Source organism: Phyllobates terribilis, unplaced genomic scaffold, assembly GCF_046119375.1.
Source record: "Phyllobates terribilis strain yellow unplaced genomic scaffold, ASM4611937v1 Scaffold_5__5_contigs__length_657084704, whole genome shotgun sequence".
NCBI classification, from domain to species: domain Eukaryota; kingdom Metazoa; phylum Chordata; class Amphibia; order Anura; family Dendrobatidae; genus Phyllobates; species Phyllobates terribilis.
Genome location: NW_027362765.1, coordinates 515,279,470 through 515,301,281, shown reverse-complemented (window position 1 = coordinate 515,301,281; position 21,812 = coordinate 515,279,470). Strand labels below are relative to the sequence as shown.

Below are 21,812 nucleotides of genomic sequence, written 5' to 3'. Positions count from 1 at the left end.
TATGATGTGCGAACTACAGTGGGGGCTATTATACAGTGTGGAAGCTATTGCGGGGGCCATTATACAGTTTCAAGGCTACTGTGGGGTCCATCACACTGTGTGGAGGCCTATGTAAAGTGTGGGAGTTAATATGTGGGCCATTATACAGTTTAGGATCTACTGCTGGGACCATTGTACAATGTGAGGCTACTGTGGGGACCATTAAACAGTGTGGAGGCTACTGTGGGGGCTATTATACAGTGCAGGTACTACTATGGGGGAATTATACATTGCGGGGGCCATGATACAGTGTGAAGACCATTATGCTGTGTACAGTGGAGCTGTGGGCCCATCATACTTTGTATAGGGGAGTTGCGGGCTCATCTTACTGTGTATAGGGGGGCGGTGGAACCATCGCACTGTGTATAGGTAAGCTGTGGGCCCATCATACTGTGTATAGTGTAGATGTAGAGGTATCATACTGTGTATAGGGGAGCTGTGGGTCCATCATACTGTGGATGGGGAGACTCAGGGGACATTATTAAATGTTAAGTGAACACTTTAGAACCATTATTGTTATAGGGGCGCTCAGGGTACTGTGATTGTCAAAGGTGTACATGGGGCATTATTATGTGGGGCAGTAAGAGGACCACTATTTTTGTACTACACAGCAGGTGCAGTAATAGGGAAACAAACAGCAGCAGTGGCTCAGTATTGGAGTGATAGTAGGATGAGGAGTTTGCGCAGGTTGGGAATAGATGGGGACAATGCAGGAAATTTGAGAAGTCAAATGTGTCTTTTTTGTAATCTCTGCAGACAAGTTGTGGCTGGAGAAGTTGTCATGTCTGTCTGAGCAAGATGAAAAAGACGGGAAAAGTGAACGACTCCATCAGAAAAAACATACTGTACTGTAACTGTGTAATCTCTTATGTGTTCTGCAGTGCTGGTATCTATCACTATACAGTCACCATATTATGGTAATATCAGTGTTGGTCTTGGTGTACAGATTTTTTTTCAGTAACAACAGGGTCATTTGCTGAGGTTCCCCTATACCAGTTATTAGGGTGCGCCACAATAGTTGTAATTGGGGTTACCGGTTAGGGGCCAACTCAAATGTTTCTCCCCCTTGAGTTGAACCCCTAGCTATGCCTCTGATTCAGGACTACAGGCTGCAATAAAATCACCCATGTCTAAAGGTAAAGATCTAATAAGGATACCATGTCAATAAGAGGTAAAACTTAGATAAATAAAATTTGTGTGATTCCTTAATAAATGAGTAAGAGATTGCTAAAGCTAAATCTGTGCTACATCACACAACTCACACCGCTGATAAATGATTTATATTTACTATTTGCACTGACACTCAGTGTCAGTTATGGAGACATGACAGCAACTGACCGTATCGGAAGCTGATTTACTATGTTAAAACTGTCTGTACGTACTCATTTGCCTGCCAAAATGCAGCTCGCCAATAGAACTGTGTTTGCATAACATTACTGAATAGAGTCACATGGCCAACAGCCAGTATATAAATTAACAAAGACACAAGAATATCTGGCCATTAAGCTTAGCAGTAATATGGGCAGTATGATGGTAAGTCTGATCTGACGCTCTAATATTACATGAATATATTCCAATGTATGTGTTTTCTTACATTTAGCCAGTATAAAATGATAACGATGTATATTGAAGTAGACCAATAGTATTTGCTAAATTAAATGGAAGATAAGCAGATACTCTGCCCTGACTGCGAATGTAGCACATGCAGAGAATTTCAAATCAGTTTACTGAAGGGGGCTGCATTGAGGGACCCCCTGTGATCATATAGATGGTGCATTTTTAAAAATGAAGACAGAAAGTGATGGGTGGGGGTTCAAGCACTCAGATGCATCAAACTTCTTCTATTTCATCCTTTTCCCAGTAATCTGCCAGCAGACCACAGAAGCTTGTAGCAGAGGCATCCAGCTAAAAACACTATAAGCAAAAGAGTATTTTAGTTCTTGAAATCAGTCGTGGTAAGAAATCTCAAATGGGCATAGTGCAAAAACCGGAGATGACTTTAACCATATGTTATTTCATCATGAGATATCGCTCAGTATGTAGCATGATGATATATCACTGTGCAAAAATCCTGTTTGCAATTTCTTGAAGTAATTTTTCTCTTTTTTACCTTGTTGTATGTTAACCTTTTTGTGCCAAATTCTTCGAAATGGTGCATGCAATTCACGAATTTGGCCCAAAGTCAAAAAATGCTTTTTATTTTTGTCTTTATCATTTTTTTTGCAACTTTTCAGAACTAAAAATCGCAAATCCTTTAAAAAGGCGCATGTCAAATTGAAAACTTTGCTTGAAACCTTATATCAGCCAGGAAATGTGGTGGGATTTGCACAAAACAAAATGAGACATTTGGTAAAAGCCACAATTCATGAATTTCTCAAACATCTGGATAAGTAAAGTTGTAGAGGAAAAATCCAAAAAGACTTAAAAAAGAAAAGCAAGTTAAAAAATGGTTTAAAATGGATAGAGAACATGGTGCAAATACTAAAGCCACTAAAAAGGGGGAATGACTCCAAGAAATTGGAGGGACAGCAATGATGAAATGGGGCTGATACTTCTCCTAAATTGAGCAAATCTAATAACGCTGGGATAGGGGGTAGCATGTTCCATAATGTTGATAAGTTCTATCTGATGTAACATTGTAATACATATAATGGAGTAATAGTCTATTAGCAACAAGATCGATCATCAGTAATAAGCATAACCTTGACTATCACTGATACTCGTGTACTTTTTACTATTCACAGGCGTCTTTGCTGCATATTCTGGTGGTGGCAACTATGATGTCTTTATGTAGTGCTCAGTGTATGACGGAACAAAATGGGAAAGTTGGTCATAATGTTCATACACGCTCAATATATGGTCAAAACAAAAATGGTGAGCTGTGAAATATTTTCTGCTTGGTTTAAATTTTATAAAGACAACTGTACTATACATTTTTATATTCAGGCGTTTAGTTAAAAAATCACATGTAAAAAATACCAGCATTTTTAGAAACATTTTTTTGGATTTTTTTTTTTTTTTTTATGAAAATGTTTTAGTACTTATATTTTTATTGTATTTTAAATATTAAAAGACATGTGATTCATAGATCATGGATTTTACGATCCTTCATAGAATGACATGATTTGTAATTTCCAAAATTCAACAAAATTTTACAACAAAAAATGCAATTCATTGCCATATGCATTATTTTTTTTCTTTCAGCCAAATCTTGCTCGCTTGATAGTAAAACTGCTGCGTTCCAAATGCCCATTTTTCAGCATTTTCATGGTGTTTTTGTCGTTTTTTAGCAGCGTTTTTTGGGTGCAGATTACGTGTGCTTTGTCTATAATACATGTTTAATAAAGTTATTTTTATTCACCAAAAACACAAAAAATTTGATGCGTTTTTTGCAGCATTAGAAAAATTGATGCCAAAACGTTGAAAAAATGTAATTAAAAAACTATGAAGTTCTCAAATTCAGTCAGAAACCTTGTATTATAACTTTATGGTAATGATCGCCCCGGGACCATAAGGAATCCCGGCCTCCTCTCTTCATTATAATAGTACCTTCCCTGCACGTCACAGTCAGACTGACCACCCCGCCATCTTCCCGGAGACCAAGCGCCTGCGCAGACGATCACAGACTAGTGTATTACTGCCGGCATCTGCGCTTAAGATCACGTAATTCACTAATCTGTGATCTTCTGCGCAGGCGCCTGGTCTCCGGGAAGATGGCGGGCGGGTCAGTCGAGCTCTGATTACAGTCTGTGGCGGAGCACAGTGGACGTCGCCAGCAGTGACACGCTGACACTCTACCGTCCATAGGGTAAAACAGGTCCGGGCCTAGAGCAATCATTACCATAAAATTATAATATAAGATTTCACAACATCAAAACTATTAATATGAGGCATACAGGTAGGACTAGATTAACATTTATATCACCCGTATGCCCATATTAATAGGTTATATTCGTCCAAGTGGGTGACAGATTCCCTTTAAGCAATAATCTGTTTTCATGAGAAAAAAACAGCAATGAGCGACAATGATTCCCCTATAAATGCATCATCCAACAATGGCTGCTGTATTCACCTCTATTATTGACCACTACAGTACTAAGAAAAAAATAATAGAAATCTCTATAGAATGGGCACAGTGCTATGCAATACTATAGATACATCTGTTTTAATTTGCTGTGAGGCAATATTTCATATGGTACTAAGGCAGTGGAGGCAAACCTATGGCACGCATGCCATCGCCTCAGCACTAGCGCCGCTGCCACTCTCCATCAGCCCGGGCACCATCCCTTCAGCACCCACGCCATTTTATCAGCACGCCATCCATTCAGCACCCATTTACATTCAACCATTTAAATCATACATTAAATATGCTGTAAGTGCCACTTTCTGATACCCAACACCCCTCAAGTGAGTGACTGGCGTTAGAAACAAGCAGCACGGCTAACTTTGTTATTTAACTCCTTCAAAACATTTGACGTAACTGTATGTCATGGTCAGGAAGAGGTTCCCTCAAAATGGCATACAGCTACATAATGGCGATCATGCGGGCACATAAGCTATGCCCACACAATCGCTGATGGGAGCTTGGCTTATGTGATAGGCGAGCTCCGGCTGTCACTGCCAAGGGCAGTGCCAGCAGCACCCCCTGGCTGTTTATCCCCCTAACAGCCAATCAAAAGTGATTGCAGCATTTAGAAGGCTGGGAGAGGGAGGAGTTGGGAGGGAGTTCCCTCCCCCATCCAATTGGCAGCCCTGCAACGTAAATGCCAGCTGCCGATGGTAGTCATGCCCAGGGATGCCAGCCACCATAGAGTAATTAGGTAAAAAAAAAATCACAAAATAAATAACAAAACAAATAAAAAAAATGATACTAATAAATATGTATATTTATGTAAAAGCTAAAAAAAATAGTACACATATTTTGGTATCAACCATGATCTATAAAACTGTCACATTATTTATCCCCTGTGGCAAAAAACGATGCTTTTTCATCATACCGCCAAAAAAAGTGGAATAAAACGCGATCAAAAAGTCTAATGTAAATAAAAATGGCATTGCTGAAAACGTAATCTTGTACCACAAAAAACAAGCCGCCATACAGCTCCACCAGCTGAAAAATAAAAAAGCTATAGCTCTCAGAATAGAGCGATGCTAAAACAATTTGTTTTTATATACAATAGGTTTTATTGTGTAAAAGCGGCAAAACATAAAAATAATAATATAAATATAGTAGCGCTGTAATGATACTGACCCGAAGAATAAAGCTGTCTTGTCAATTTTACCACACGCGGAACAGCATAACAAAAACACAATACCTCAATTGCTAGATTTTGTTCATTCTGCCTCCCAAAAATCAGAATAGAAGGCTGGAGCTTGTGAATCCAGAAGGCCTCTCTATGTTTGAGTATTCTGATGTGGTTACCACCCTGACGAGATCTGGGGATTTGTTCCAGGACTTGGAAACCTAGTTGTGACATTGTATGCCTTGCATTGGAAAAATGGAAGGATAAGGGTAACCAAGTCTTGCTTCAGCAGATGGTGGACTTGTGGCTAGCTATCCAGTCCCTAATGTGTTGTGCGGGCTCACCATTATAGAGGATCCCGGAGGGGCATTTGATGACGTTTATCATGAAGTTAGATTCGCATGTGAAATATCTATTGATTGGAAACGAGGGGCCTGTGCTAGGATGCATGACTTCATTGGATTTGATGACATTGCAGCAGACCGCATAGTTAAGACGGGGAAATGTGCCAAATCTTCTGCTGCCTAGGAGTTGTTGGGTGGGTAAGAGTTTAGTGTTGCCTATGTTTACTCTGACTAGGTGGTCTTTAATGTTGTGAGGTCTCCAGGTGCACATGAGAGCTGGTTATTTGATTGCCTTAATGGCCAAGTAGGCCTTATATAGAAGTGGCCAATGTTTGCAGATGATTGTTTGGATTCTAGGCATAATAATTCTGCACACCTTAAAAAAGGTACACAAATACACATCACCTGTTCTGCTTCATCCAATAAACATTCAAGTTTAAACAGCTTGTAATTTGATAATCTGCATAAAAATGATGATATGGTCAAAATACTCAATAATTACCTAATAATTGCACACACAGTATACGATTTATGTGTTGCTATATGGAGGTACAGTATTGCAGCTATTGATAGGTGTGCCACAAATCTGGTATTAATGACTTACTCGTTAACATTTCCTCACCATTGTACCAAGGGGCTATTAGTTTCAAGCATTCCCGCAACCATTCCTTCCAGCTTTGAAAAATAAGAAAGAGGGACACATACTGTTACACATAACGCTGTAATTTATATTTTATGCTAAACCAGTGCTCTATCCTCTCCCAGTTCTGTATATGTTGCCATACAGACATATTGTTCTTAGAGAAGCCCATTAGTGTTCCCACTTTTCATGGTCTCTACAGTAGATTCCCCACACACAGTATGATGACTCCACATGGTATGATGCCCCCACATTCACCCCATACAGTATGATGCCCTCACAGACCCACACAGTATGATATCCCACACAAACCCCACACAGTATGATGCCCCCATAGACCATCATACACAGTATGATGTCCCCCACATGGTTAGATGGCCCCCACAATATGTTGCCCTCCACACAGTATGATCTCCTCAACACTGTACACACACATCTCTGGTACATCACACACACAGCTCTGCTACATCAACACACATGCAGCTCTGCTACATTATCCAACATACAACTCTGCTACATCAACACAGCTAACTTGCCTGTGTGTTCTACTCCTCTTTTCTCTTGCCCGTCACACGACCTGAGACTGTCACATGACCTAAAGATCCCGACGGTGTCTTTAGTCTCTACTTAGATAAACAGTAAACGAGGCTTTTGAGAAGACCTACTCTATTGCTATATTAACCTATATTTGTGTTCCTGAGGACACGGATGCAGCTGAAGTAGGGACAGCTCCCCAAAATGTGGGACAATCCTGCTGGATCTAGGATGGTTGGGAGGTATGCTGGAACTAATGCAGACAAATCTGAAAAAAAACAACATTATAGTTGGGAATTGGTGTAGGCAAATTCTCTGATATTTTCTAAAAATGTTTTTCAAAGTATAATTAAGAAGCTTAAAAGAGTATTCTCAAGTTCTTAAATTGATTTAATTAGTTAGACTGCTTGAAAATTAGGACGTTTGCAATTGACTTGATTTTTCTAGCTGCTGTCTTTCTCCTGCAATGACAGCTTTTACCTTTTATAGTCTGAAGCTCGTTTCTATGGAGCTCAGCCTCGAGATCCTGGCCAAGGGTGCACAGTAGTTGCATTACAGGAGAGGAGTTAACTCTTAACATCCCGGTGAGCTCTCTCCAGCCCATTGATTTCTATACATCAGTTATCTACTCACTTCCCTCACTCTCCCTGTTATCTTCTGAAGAGATGCAGTCATAAATCACCAGCTCTGCAGCTTTCAGAGCAGGTCTGCTAATAACTGCTATTGGGCTCTCCTCTGTTGTCCAGAGCCCTGTGCTTGTTCAAATGCCCTGTTATCTCCATGTGTAAATATAGAGGTTTCACTGTGTACTCCAGAACAAACCAGTAATAGCTGAATGTGTTACAGCAGAACTTGCGCTGAGCTTTATAGTTCTACTAATGCTACAGTTCTACTATTTGCTAGAACTGTCACTCAAGGAAAGCCTGCCCTAGAAACCAGGGAGTGAAGAGATTGTAAGGAGACTGAGAATACCCCTTTAAGTAAATATATACACTGCATTGTAATTTGTTATATATGCTACATGTATAAATGTCACACAAGTGAATGGTGCTGCATTATGCCAGCAATACTCTGGACATTCACACATATATTAACACAAGGAGATTACATTATGGTGCATTATTTTTCAGGTTGCTGGAAGGATGGTGATTTTCATACTCTGGGAGAAGAGTGGGAAGCAAGTGACTGCACAAAATGCACATGTGACCCCAAATGCATAACTTGCTGCACTGAGTAAGTATTTATTCTTTATTTAAAGTGGTTGTCCATTACTTGTCCACTGGCCTTAGGCCTCTTTTACATGTCAGTATCTCCAGTATGAGTGGTGACAGTTTCCACGCGCACCGGAGACACTGACATACGCAGACTCATTCAAATGAATGGGTCTGTGCACACCCCAGTGTGTTTTCACGGACCATGTGTCCGTGTGCTCTACACGGAGACAAGTCCGTTTTTTTACGGACGCACGGTCCACAAAACGTACTACACGGATGACGCATGGATTGTCACGGGTGTGTTGCCACGAAGATCGTCACGAGTACACAACCTGACTTCTCGCAGCTGACTTGTTGGTGCTTTGTGTTTCTCGGCAGTGAGGGAGTTAATTCTCTCTCTCTCTCTGGGCTAGATGAGGTCCAGCCTCGCCCAGCTGCAATCAATACTTCTGTAGTGAGACTCCTTCATATACCTGCTGGTCTGTTTGGGAGGGGTCGGTGAAAATGTCACGCTGTCTCTGTATACTGGAGGTAGGGGGCCTAAGCTGACCCTAAGCTGGGGCCCTGACTAATCCCTCAACCTGGAGGTACTGTTAAAGGTACAGAGGTCCAGGCCGCCAGCGTAACCCCTACCTCCTGAAGATCCCTGCACCTCAGTAATCTAGTCCTGAGAAGGACCCCGATCACAACCAAAGGGAACAAGAAATAATATGCCCAAACACAGCATTTCATTCAGACTGACAGAGCGGATCGTGGTGTTTGGAGTTGCTGAGATAAGTGTATTTGGAAGTGTTTTTTCCCTTTCCTCGCTTTATCATTTATCTCCTTTCCCGTTGGTTTTCCCTCTGTTGTAGTTGAGTAGTTGTTTGTATGCAAGGTGGTTTTGGTTTTTCCCTTGTACTGTCTCGTTCGTCTAAATACTGTGTTTGGGCATATTATTTCTTGTTCCCTTTGGTTGTGATCGGGGTCCTTCTCAGGACTAGATTACTGAGGTGCAGGGATCTTCAGGAGGTAGGGGTTACGCTGGCGGCCTGGACCTCTGTACCTTTAACAGTACCTCCAGGTTGAGGGATTAGTCAGGGCCCCAGCTTAGGGTCAGCTTAGGCCCCCTACCTCCAGTATACAGAGACAGCGTGACATTTTCACCGACCCCTCCCAAACAGACCAGCAGGTATATGAAGGAGTCTCACTACAGAAGTATTGATTGCAGCTGGGCGAGGCTGGACCTCATCTAGCCCAGAGAGAGAGAGAGAATTAACTCCCTCACTGCCGAGAAACACAAAGCACCAACAAGTCAGCTGCGAGAAGTCAGGTTGTGTACTCGTGACGATCTTCGTGGCAACACACCCGTGACATGGATGTCATCCGTGTCGTACGTTTTGTGGACACGTATCGGCGATTGAAAATCAGCGCTACAGTTACCACTATTCCCAAGCGCTGGGAGCTGAACGCTGCCCTCATCATGGTTCCCTCCTGGCGCTGCGATCAACACCAGCAGGGACCATGATGAAAGTAGTGGTAGTATGCTCCAGCAGTGTCCCCACCTGTAAAAATAATAAAATAATAAAATCCATACGCTCACCTCTCCTAGGTGTCCCCCACTGTAATCTATGCGACTGCTGCTGCCGAGGAGTCGGGCGGTCACCGCTGCTGACACCTATAGCAGACGATCAGTAGGGGTGCCGGGTGTCGGACCCTGACCGATCAGACATTGACATAAAATACTACCAATGGCTTAACTACAAATGTCAAGGGTTCCATATAGCAATTTCTATTAATTTAGGTGCACCTGTTTAGGTTTTTTTCTTTTAATCGACCCCCAATTAAGGCCAGAATTTATCAGGCTTTAGTGAGCAGGCAAATGGCAAACATTGTAAATACATTATTTTATATGACTGATCTGTCTTTTATACAGCTATATTATTGAACAGTACTTCATTCTACCCAATAAACAATGCTCTATACATAAGAATAATATGGATTTTGAAAGAAAATGCCATAGAAATAACAGAAGTCACCTTCATTACCTACATATTTCATCCTATATATGGTAGTTTGCAAGGGCCCTAAAATATCCTTTAGCCTCATTCAGTCATCTGTGATTCACATACGTGTTCTGTGTGTTATTTTCATGTGTAGTAAACGTTCACATAATAGTCTACGGGGCTGTTCACAGGTCCATGTTTATTTGCAGACCAAGTGGTCCGTATGAAATTACGGTGATGTATTTTTGATCTGAATCATGTATAAAAATGATCCATACAAGTCTATGGGTCCATGAAAATCACAGACAGCACATGGATGACTAAATAAGTTACAATGGAGAAGTTTTGTAAAAATCTCTGATGGTAGAATTTAACGCACCTAGAAAACAGTGATGAAAATTAGAGCCAAAACAGTGATTAACAACGTTCTGCATTTTTACATTCAAGAAAAATCATGGATGTCTGAATGAGGCTTTAACCCCTTTAACCCCCGAGAGTGGTTTGCACGTTAATGACCAGGCCAATTTTTACAATTCTGAGCACTGTCACTTTATGGGGTAATAATTCTGGAACTCTTCAACTGATCCCCCTGATTCTTAGAATGTTTTTTCGTGACATATTGTACTTCATAATAGGGGTAAAATTTATTCGATATGATTTGCATTTATTTGTGAGAAAATCGGAAATTTGGCAAAACTTTGGCAATTTTAAAACTTTTAATTTTCATGCCCTTAAATCAGAGAGATACAGTACAGACCAAAAGTTTGGACACACCTTCTCATTTAAAGATTTTTCTGTATTTTCATGACTTTGAAAATTGTACATTCACACTGAAGGCATCAAAACTATGAACTAACACATGTGGAATTATATACTTAACAAAAAAGTGTGAAACAACTGAAAATATGTCTTATATTCTAGGTTCTTCAAAGTAGCCACCTTTTGCTTTGATGACTGCTTTGCACACTCTTGGCATTCTCTTGATGAGCTTCAAGAGGTAGTCACCGGAAATGGTTTTCACTTCACAGGTGTGCCCTGCCAGGTTTAATAAGTGGGATTTCTTGCCTTATAAATGGGGTTGGGACCATCAGTTGTGTTGTGCAGAAGTCAGGTGGATACACAGCTGATAGTCCTACTGAATAGACTGTTAGAATTTGTATTATGGCATGAAAAAAGCAGCTAAGTAAAGAAAAACGAGTGGCCATCATTACTTTAAGAAATGAAGGTCAGTCAGTCCAAAAACTTTGAAAGTGTCCCCCAGTGCAGTTGCAAAAACCATCAAGCGCTACAAAGAAACTGGCTCACATGAGGACCGCCCCAGGAAAGGAAGACCAAGAGTCACCTCTGCTTCTGAGGATAAGTTTATCCGAGTCACCAGCCTCAGAAATCGTGGGTTAACAGCAGCTCAGATTAGAGACCAAGTCCATGCCACACAGAGTTCTAGCAGCAGACACATCTCTACAACAACTGTTAAGAGGAGACTTTGTGCAGCAGGCCTTCATGGTAAAATAGCTGCTAGGAAACCACTGCTAAGGACAGGCAACAAGCAGGAGAGACTTGTTTGGGCTAAAGAACACAAGGAATGGACATTAGACCAGTGGAAATCTGTGCTTTGGTCTGATGAGTCCAAATTTGAGATCTTTGCTTCCAACCACCGTGTCTTTGTGCGACGCAGAAAAGGTGAACGGATGGACTCTACATGCCTGGTTCCCACCATGAAGCATGGAGGAGGAGGTGTGATGGTGTGGGGGTGCTGTGCTGGTGACACTGTTGGGGATTTATTCAAAATTGAAGGCATACTGAACCAGCATGGCTACCACGGCATCTTGCAGCGGCATGCTATTCCATCCGGTTTGCGTTTAGTTGGACCATCATTTTTTTCAACAGGACAGTGACCCCAAACACACCTCCAGGCTGTGTAAGGGCTATTTGACCAAGAAGGAGAGTGATGGGGTGCTACTCCAGATGACCTGGCCTCCACAGTCACCAGACCTGAACCCAAACGAGATGGTTTGGGGTGAGCTGGACCGCAGAGTGAAGGCAAAAGGGCCAACAAGTGCTAACCATCTCTAGGAACTCCTTCAAGATTGTTGGAAGACCATTTCTGGAGACTACCTCTTGAAGCTCATCAAGAGAATGTCAAGAGTGTGCAAAGCAGTCATCAAAGCAAAAGTTGGCTACTTTGAAGAACCTAGAATATAAGACATATTTTCAGTTGTTTCACACTTTTTTGTTAAGTATATAATTCCACATGTGTTAATTCATAGTTTTGATATTTTCAAAGTCATGAAAATACAGAAAAATCTTTAAATGAGAAGGTGTGTCCAAACTTTTGGTCTGTACTGTTTGTCACACAAAATAGTTAATAAATAACATTTCCCACATGTCTACTTTACATCAGCACAATTTTTGCACCAACATTTTTTTTTATTAGGAAGTTATAAGGGTTAAATTTGACCAGCGAATTTTCATTTTTCCAACAAAATTTACAAAACCATTTTTTAGGGACCACATCACATTTGAAGTGACTTTGAGGGGTCTTTATGACAGAAAATACCCAAAAGTGACATCATTCTAAAAGCTGCACCCCTCAAAGTGCTCAAAACCAAATTCAAGAAGTTTATTAACCCTTCAAGTGCTTCACAGGAATTTTTGGAATGTGGAAGAAAAAAAATCAACATTTAACTTTTTTCACAAAAATGTTACTTTAGACCCCGATTTTTTTATTTTTGCAAGGGTAACAGGAAAAAATGGACCCCAAAATTTGTTGTGCAATTTCTCCTGAGCACATCATTACCCCATATGTGGGGGAAAACCACTGTTTTGGTGCACGGCAGGGCTCGGAAGGGAAGGAGCGCCATTTGACTTTTTGAATGTAAAATTTGCTTGAATAATTAGCGGACGCCATGTTGCGTTTGGAGAGCCCCTTATGTGTCTAAACAGTGGAAACCCCCCATAAGTGACACCATTTTGGAAACTAGACGCCTCAGGGAACTTATCTAGATGTGTGGTGCGCACCTTGAACCCCCAGGTGCTTCACAGAAATTTATAACATTGAGCCGTAAAAATAAAATTTTCACAATTTTTCCAACAAAAATGTTTTTCAGCCCCCAATTTTGAATTTTCATAAGGGTAACAAGAGAAATTGTGCCATACATTTGTTGTGCAATTTCTCCGGAGTAAGCCGATACCCCATATGTGGGAGAAAACCACTGTTTGGGCGCACTGGAGGGTTCATAAGGGAAGGAGCGCCATTTCAGTGACACCATTTTGGAAAGTAGACCCCTTAGGGAACTTATCTAGATGTGTGGTGAGCATCTTGAACCCCCAAGTGCTTCACAGAAGTTTATAACATGGAGCCGTGGAAATAAAAAAATCTAACTTTTTCCACAAAAATGATGTTTTAGCCCCAATTTTTTTTGTTTTCACAACAGTAAGAGGAGAAAATTAACCCAAAAAACTTGTGCAATTTCTCCTGAGTACGCTGATACCCCATATGTGGGGAAAATACACTGTTTGGGCGCACGGCAGGGTTCAGAAGGGAAGGAGCACTGTGTGACTTTTTGAACGCAAAATTGTCTGGAATTTAAAGCAGACGCCATGTCGCGTTTGGAAAGCCCCTGATGCACCTAAATAGTGGAAACCCCCCACAAGTGACCCCATTTTGGAAACTAGACCCCTCAAGGATTTTATCAAGGGGTATAGTGAACATTTTGAACCCAGAGGTACGACACAGGAATTGATAACATTAGGTCATCATATTGAATAAGTTGTCATTAGTCTTGAGCGCAAGTGCTCTCTACTTGAGTTTGCATCAGGTACTCAGGTATGCACCATGTATCGCGGGTGCTGGAGTGACATGCTCGAGTCCCTGCCACACATGTTTCACGGTTGTTAGACACCCAAAAAAAATGCGGGGATCCCTTGTGCATGGCAGGCAATCTCCGCAAGGTTTTTTGGCCGTGAAGCATATGGGGCAGAGATTCGAGCATGTCACTTGTGCACCCGCGATACTCAGTGCATACCCAAGCACCTGATGCAAGCTCAAGTAGCAAGCACTTGCGCTCAACACTAGTCGCCATATCGTCATCATTTTTTTTTCTTTACTTTTGAAAAAATCCCAACCCCACCACAACCCTAACTCTAGCACAACCCTACCTCTAGCACAACCCTACCTCTAGCACAACCCTAACCCTAGCACAACCCTCACCCTAACCCTAGCAAAACCCTAACCCTAGCAAAACCCTAACCCTAGCAAAACCCTAACCCTAGCACAACTCTAACCCTAGAGTTTATTTCTCATGCAGTATAAGTGATTAGATGACTTTATTCTTCAGGTCGGTGCGATTACAGCGATGCCAGATTCATATTGGGTTTTTATGATTGACAAATGTCATACACTAAAAGACGCTTTTTTTTGCAAAGACTAGTTTTTGCATCGCCATATTTTGAGAACTATAATTTTTCCATACTTCGGCTGACAGAGTCATGTGATGGCTTGTTTTTTGTGGGACGAGTTGACGTTTTTATTGGTACCATTTTCGGACACTTGACATTTTTTGATCGTTTTCTATTTCAATTTTTGGGAGGCAGAATAAACAAAAACCAACAATCCAGGAATTGTTTTTTTTTATTATGCTGATCTACGTGTGGTAAAATTGATAAGACAGCTTTATTCTTCGGGTCAGTACATTTACAGTGGTACCACATTTATATTTTTTTTAAGTTTTGGCGCTTTTACATAATAAAAATTATTTTATAGAAAAAATATTTTTTTTGTATCGCTTTATTCTGAGAGCTATAACTTTTTTATTTTTCGGCTGCTGGAGCTGCATGGCGGCTTGTTTTTTGCGGGACAAGATGACGTTTTCAGGGGTATCATTTTTATTTAAGTTCGTCTTTTTGATCACATTTTACTTCATTAAAGCATCATTTTTTTGCTTCATTTTTTTTTTTTTTTTTTTTTTTACCGTGTTCACTAAAGGGGTTAACAAGTGGGACAGTTTTATAGGTCAGGTCATTCCGGATGCAGCAATACCAAATATGTGTACTTTTATTGTTTTTTTGTTTTTGTTTTTTTCATAATAATATTTATTTAAGGGTACAGTATATTTTTATTTTATGGGGATTATTTTTTCATTTTATTTAAATATTTTTACAATTTTGATTTTTTTTTTTTTCACTTTCTGATACTTTTTTTTTACATTTACACCTTGTCCCACTATGGGACTTTCATTTTTTTTAACCCAGATCGCTTGCATAGCATAGAAATGCTGCAGTAGCATCTCTATGCTATGCAGGCTGCAGAACTGCGCACACAAGTTAGTTAGACCGCGCCCTGAGCACGATCTACCTAACTTCCTGGTGTCTGGTGACCCGGATGTCATCATGATGACATCAGGTCACCATGACAACTACCGGGACCCTGCACAGACAGCACGGGACACCGGAGAGGAGGTAAGTATGCAGCGCTTACCTCCCCTTGCCACAGGAATGCTGCGATCGATTTCGATCACAGCATTTCGGGGGTTAATGTGCTGGGAGCGGTGCAGCACCGCTCCTAGCACATAGCACCGAGTGTCAGCTGTGAGAATTAGCTGACACCCGGCGGCAATCGCCCCACACCGCTTGTGTGTGGGCACGATCGCATTCTGCATAATAGTAAGTCTTTGGACCAATAGGCCCAGGGCACAAGGACGTACTATTACCACAAACGTCAGAAAGGGGTTAAGCAGTTTTTTTATGCTTTTCTTGCCTCGTTAAAGGGATATTCTCATCTCCAAGATCCTATCCCAATATTCGCTATGTCACTTACCCTTTGTGCAGGGTATTGAAGTAACTTAGGTATCTATGGTTATGACCACTAACAACTAACTAACTGTCATTATATGATTAGTTGTATCTATGGATATCTTAAGCTACTGCAATGCCCTGCACATGGGGTAAGCGACATAGTAAATCAGGAGAACCATACTACATTTCTAACTGAAGGCATTTGCTAATATTATTATTACACCTACTACATATTGGGATAGGTGCTTGGAAATGGGAATACCCCTTTAGGTCTCCTATGTCCCAGGGATGTATTGTAACTGTATGTTGTGTAGAGGTTGCAGTTATAGCTGGGCTCTGGTACCTTTTACCACATCAGTAAATAGCAGTAACCAAATGCAAGTAACCAAATTTTAATTATTGGTGCAGAAATGGTGCAGAAATTCTGTAGCGTCAAAAACTCAACAAAAGCTCATTGTGGGAACTGAAATACCTGGGCCTCAACCAGTGCACTAAGTAGTCTTTGGCAGGGCTGCCACCAGGAATTTGGGGGCCCCCAACTGGCAAATTTTTCGGGTTCCCTTGATACTCTGCCCAGGCTCCATCCCAGCTCCACCTCCAACCCTCAAACCTTCCGCAGTCCCACCGCCCACTCTTGGAAAAACTTTCTGCACCACATCCTCACCAATCACACATTAACAGTTCACATCGCACACCATATCACATACATAGCCAAAAGCTTTTGCTTTGGCCAAAAGATTTTTTAAGCCGCCACCACAACATGGAGACTCTTCTAGCCGGGCCCTACTCTACTCTAACCTATTAAACATTTCTTATAATACCCAATAATCTTTTTAGCCATATTTTTATTTATGGGAATGTGTCACATACATTTTTTAAAATGACCAATAATACCACATACAAGGGACAAATACCACCACACCATTACCAGATCACATATTACCACCACATAGTGACCGAATAGTACCACATACAAGGGACAAATACCATCACTCCATGACCAGACCACATATTATCACCACATAGTGACTGAATAATGCCACAAACAAGGGACAAATACTGCCACACCGTGACAGATCAAATATTACCACCACATAGTGACTGAATTAAACCACATACAAGGGACAAATACCGCCACACAGTGACCAGATCACATATGACCACCACATAGTGACCGAATAATGCCATATACAAGGGACAAATACCACCACACCATGATCAGACTACATATTACCACCAAATGACTGAATAATACCACAAACAAGGGACAAATACCACCACACCATGACCAGGTCACATAATACCACCACATAGGGACTGAATACTACAATACTGATCATTAATAAAAAAAAAAAACAGAATACTAATATTACTATAAGTGCCATTATACACAGGATCTCTGTACATAGCATAGAGTGTATAGTGTCAGTGTACAGATAACACACTGACTCACTGGTGACATTTTTAGTTGAAGTCCTTCATCTTTGCTTTTCCTCTTCATCCAGCGCAGACCGCCATCACTTCTTCCAGCCAGGACTCGTCTCTGCATAAAATAATACAGTTATCTAGAGCAGCTTACAGAGCACATTCCCCAATTTTTCCCAACTTCTACACTACACCAGATAAAGAAAAAAAGTGACATAGTGTCACCCTACACAGTAACATGCCCTCCCCCACCCACTGAAGACAGTATGCTCAAAAATAATATATATCACAGCAGTAATAATTTTCTTTTAATTGGCCCCTACAGTAATAATATCCCACATTCTGGTCCCATGTCTCCATCCTGGTCCCATGTCTCCATCCTGCCCCCAATGTCTCTCCATCCTGCCCCCAATGTCTCCATCTTGCCTTCATTGTCTCTCCATCCTGCCCCCAATGTCTCTCCATCTTTCCCTCATTTGTCGCCTTCCTGCCCCCATGCTTGATTTGTCTCCATTGTCTCCATTCTGCCCCACATGTCTCCATTCTGCCCCCAAATCTCTCCATCCTGCCCCCAATGTCTCTCCATCCTGCCCTCAATGTCTCTCCATTCTGCTCCCAATGTCTCTCGCTCCTGCCCCCCATGTCTCTTGCTCCTGCCCCCCATGTCTCTCTCCATCCTGCCCCTCATGCCTCTCCATCCTGCCCCCATGTCTCTCCATTCTGCCCCCATGTCTCTCCATCCTGCCCCCATGTCTATCCATCCTCCCCCCATGTTTCCATTCTGCCCCCAATGTCTCCCATTCTGCCTCCATGTTTCCATTCTGCTCCATGTGTTTCCATTCTGCCTCCATGGTTCCCATTCTGCCCCCCCGGGTCTCCATTCAGCTCCCCATGTCTCCATTCTGCCCCTGTGGCTCCATTCTGCCCCCATATTTCCCATTCTGCTCCCCATGTTTCCATTCTGGCCCCCATGTCTCTCCATTCTGCCGCCATGTTTCCATTCTGCCCCCAAAGTCTCCCATTCTTCCCCCATGTTTCCATTCTGCCCCATGTCTCACATTCTGCCCCCATGTTTTCATTCTGCCCCCAATGTCTCACATTCTGCCCCCCAATATCTCACACTCTGCTCCATGTTTCCATTCTGCACCCAATTTCCCCCATTCTGCCCCCATGTTTTCTGCCTCCAATGTCCCCCATGTTTCCATTCTGCCCCCCATGTCTTTCCATTCTGCCCCCATGTCTCACATTCTGCCTCATGTTTCCATTCTGCCCCCAATGTCTCACATTCTGCCCCATGTTTACATCCAGCCCCCATTGTCTCATATTCTGCCCCATGTTTCCATCCAGCCCCCATTGTCTCATATTCTGCCCCATGTTTCCATCCAGCCCCCATTGTCTCACATTCTGCCCCATGTTTACATCCAGCCCCCATGTTTCCATTCTGCACCAATGTCCTCCATGGTTTCATCCTGCCACCATGTTTTCTGCCCCCAATGTCCCCCATGTACGGCAATAGATTTAAAGTGAACTTGCGTCCGAGGACACCGGTTCACAGTCAGTGAACCGGCAGAATCCTGCTGCTGGGGCTCGGTGAGCAGAAGAATGAGGGTCCGACCGTGCCCCTCTGCTCACCGGGTCCCATACCCCAGTAAGGGCAGTAAGGGCCCTGGCCTTTGGCTCTAATAAATTGACAATGAGCTCAGTGGCTTTGAGCTCAGATATTGGATGTAACTCTGTCAATGTGATGTCAGCACTGCAAACAATAATAGACACCAGAAACACCATTTCTTTTTTTGAACAAAACTGCATCTGAGAAGAAAGGTTTACCAAAACCAATAAATCCCTCTATATGAGGGGACCCATACACACTTCTTGCATAGCAGCCCTTTCTCTCAATGTCTACCTCTAAATAGCATGCATGATGGGTAAAAAGGTTGCACTTCATTTTGAACATGTCTGAAGGTGTTTATAACCTGCATGTTTTTGCAGAGCATAGTTAGCTCTTCTTGCCTCTCCTTCTTCCCATCATGCTTTGTGATAATCTGTCTGACGTTTTTTATTTTATATTACTTTGGTAGTCGGCCCATCTAGACTAATATAGTTTAACATAAATGTATCTTTTCTTTCAGCTATGCAAAACCAAATTTAAAAGATCCAGAAAATTGTGTAGCAGTTCTCAACAAGAAAACCTGTCAAATGGAAGTTAAGCGGAAGGACAACTCCGGAGAAATGTGTGAAGTTGATTCTTGGGTCGCTTAAATATGTTGTTCATATTAAAATAAGACCAATAAATTGGACAATGCATAATATGTAACATGGAATAAAATCAAATATTAGCATGCATAAAGTTTACTATATTCAGGCTGTAATATATGCAAAGAATATCAATACTTTAGTAATGGAATGGGTCAGCATATAAAACTTCCATTCTTAACAATGAATTAAAAATATGCAAAATTTGACTACATAGATTTTAGTATGTTCTCAGCTTTTTAAGGATATCAGTGATGTAACACTGTCAGTGATATAAAAATGTTAAAGGGAAGGTGCCATCAAAAAAACATTTTTTTCAACAATTGAAAAAAATGTAAAGTATTAATGTTTTAATCTTAAAAAATATATATTATCATTTGTTTTTAATTAAGTAAAATATGAAAAATAATTTTAAAAAGTTTGATATTTCCACTTTTAAACACTAGGGGAAGCAGCTGTTGAAATTTTCCATGAAAATTTAGTGTACAACTAGCCAGGGCCGGCATTAGGGCAGGCAGACTAGGCATCTGCCTAGGGCCCCCCACTACCCCAGGGTGAGTCAGGGGGACGCCAGCGCTTGCACCCCTCCCCTCCTACCACATCACGCATTCAACTGTATAGGCATCTATGATGCCGTTACAGTTGAAAGCAATGATGGAGGAGAGATAATCATGTGACGCTCCCTCTCCCATCATACCCCTTCTGCCTGCAGAGGGCGCGATAACATCACATCATCGCGATCCACGCTCTGTTTCGGCAGTGGAGCTGCTGAGATGGGCTGCGGACACCGGGGCAGTGGGGGAACGAGGAGGAGAGGTGAGTATGTATTTATTTTTTTGTAAATCAGTGAGTACGCGGTAGCCATAATACTGCAGGACTGGGGGGCTTCATTATACTCTGGGGGGGGCTACATTATACTATGGAGGGGCTGCATTATACTATGGGGAGGCTGCATTATACTCTATGCAGGCCTGGATTATACTCTATGGGGGCCTGGATTATACTCTATGGGAGGCTGCATTATACTATATGGGGGCCTGGATTGTACTCTATGGGGGCCTGCATTATACTATATGGGGCGGGCTGCATTATACTCTATGGGGGCTTGGATTATACTCTATGGGGGCCTGCATTATACTCTATGGGAGGCTGCATTATACTATATGGGGGGTCTGGATTATACTATATGGGGGGTCTGGATTATACTACGGGGAGGTTGCATTATACTATATGGGGGGCCTGGATGATACTCTATGGGGGCCTGCATTATACAATGAGGAGGCTGCATTATACTGTATGGGGGGCCTGGATTATACTCTATGGGACCTGGATTATACTCTATGGGGAGGCTGCATTATACTCTATGTGAGGCTGTATTATTCTATATGGGGCAGCCTGGATTATACTCTATGGGGGCCTGGATTATACTGTATGGGGAGGCTGCATTATACTCTATAGGGGCCTAGATTATACTATATGGAGGGCTGCATTATACTATATGTGGGGCCTGCATTATACTATATGGGGAGCCTGAATTATACTTTATGGGGGCCTGGATTATGCTCTATGGGGAGGGTGCTTTATATTACATAGGAGGGGGCTGCATTATACTCGATAGGGGCCTGGATTATACTATATGGGGGGCTGCATTATACTATATGGAGGTCCTGCATAATATATGGGGAGGCTGCATTATACTATATGAGGGGTCTGCATTATACTATGTGGTGGCTGCATTACACTGTATGGGGGGCCTGGATTATACTCTGTGGGGAGCCTGCATTATACTATATGGGAGCGTGCTGCATTATACTCTATGGGGGCCTGGATAATACTCTATGGGGGCCTGCATTATACTCTATGGGAGGCTGCATTATATTATATGAGGGGCTACATTATACTATATGGGGGGCCTCGATTATACTCTATGGGGGCCTGGATTATATTATATGGGGGGCTGCATTATACTATATGGGGGGGTCTGCATTATACTATATGGGGAGGCTGCATTATACTATATGGGGGTCCTTCATTATACTATGGGGAGGTTGCATTATACTATATGGGAGGGGGCTGCATTATACTCTATGGGGGCTTGGATTATACTATATGGGGGGCTGCATTATACTATATGGGGAGGCGGCATTATACTATATGGGGGGCCTGGATTCTACTCTATGGGGAGGCTTTATTATACTATATTATTATTATTATTATTTATTCCATGGCACTTTACATGTGAAAGGAGGTATACATACAAAAATAATTACAATAATCTTGAACAAAACGTGACTGTAACTGGTACAGGAGGAGCGAGGACCCTACCCGCGAGGGCTCACAGA

General features: G+C 41.9%; 1 protein-coding gene across 1 annotated transcript; it reads left to right on the top strand.

Annotated features, from left to right (window-relative positions):
* Positions 1-1,415: 1,415 nt before the first annotated feature.
* Positions 1,416-19,684, top strand: LOC141273606 (beta-microseminoprotein-like). Its single transcript, XM_073685671.1, has 4 exons — positions 1,416-1,572; positions 2,784-2,913; positions 7,931-8,033; positions 19,347-19,684. Exons 1-4 carry the CDS (start codon positions 1,558-1,560, stop codon positions 19,474-19,476), a joined length of 378 nt encoding a protein of 125 aa, XP_073541772.1. The 5' UTR covers positions 1,416-1,557; the 3' UTR covers positions 19,477-19,684.
* Positions 19,685-21,812: the final 2,128 nt, after the last annotated feature.

Bases quoted from the DNA above. Each gene is read 5' to 3' on its own strand.
- LOC141273606 (XM_073685671.1), top strand. The intron at 2,914-7,930 runs GTGAGCTGTGAA...ATTATTTTTCAG, and splicing joins ATATGGTCAAAACAAAAATG to GTTGCTGGAAGGATGGTGAT. The intron at 8,034-19,346 runs GTAAGTATTTAT...CTTTTCTTTCAG, and splicing joins TGCATAACTTGCTGCACTGA to CTATGCAAAACCAAATTTAA.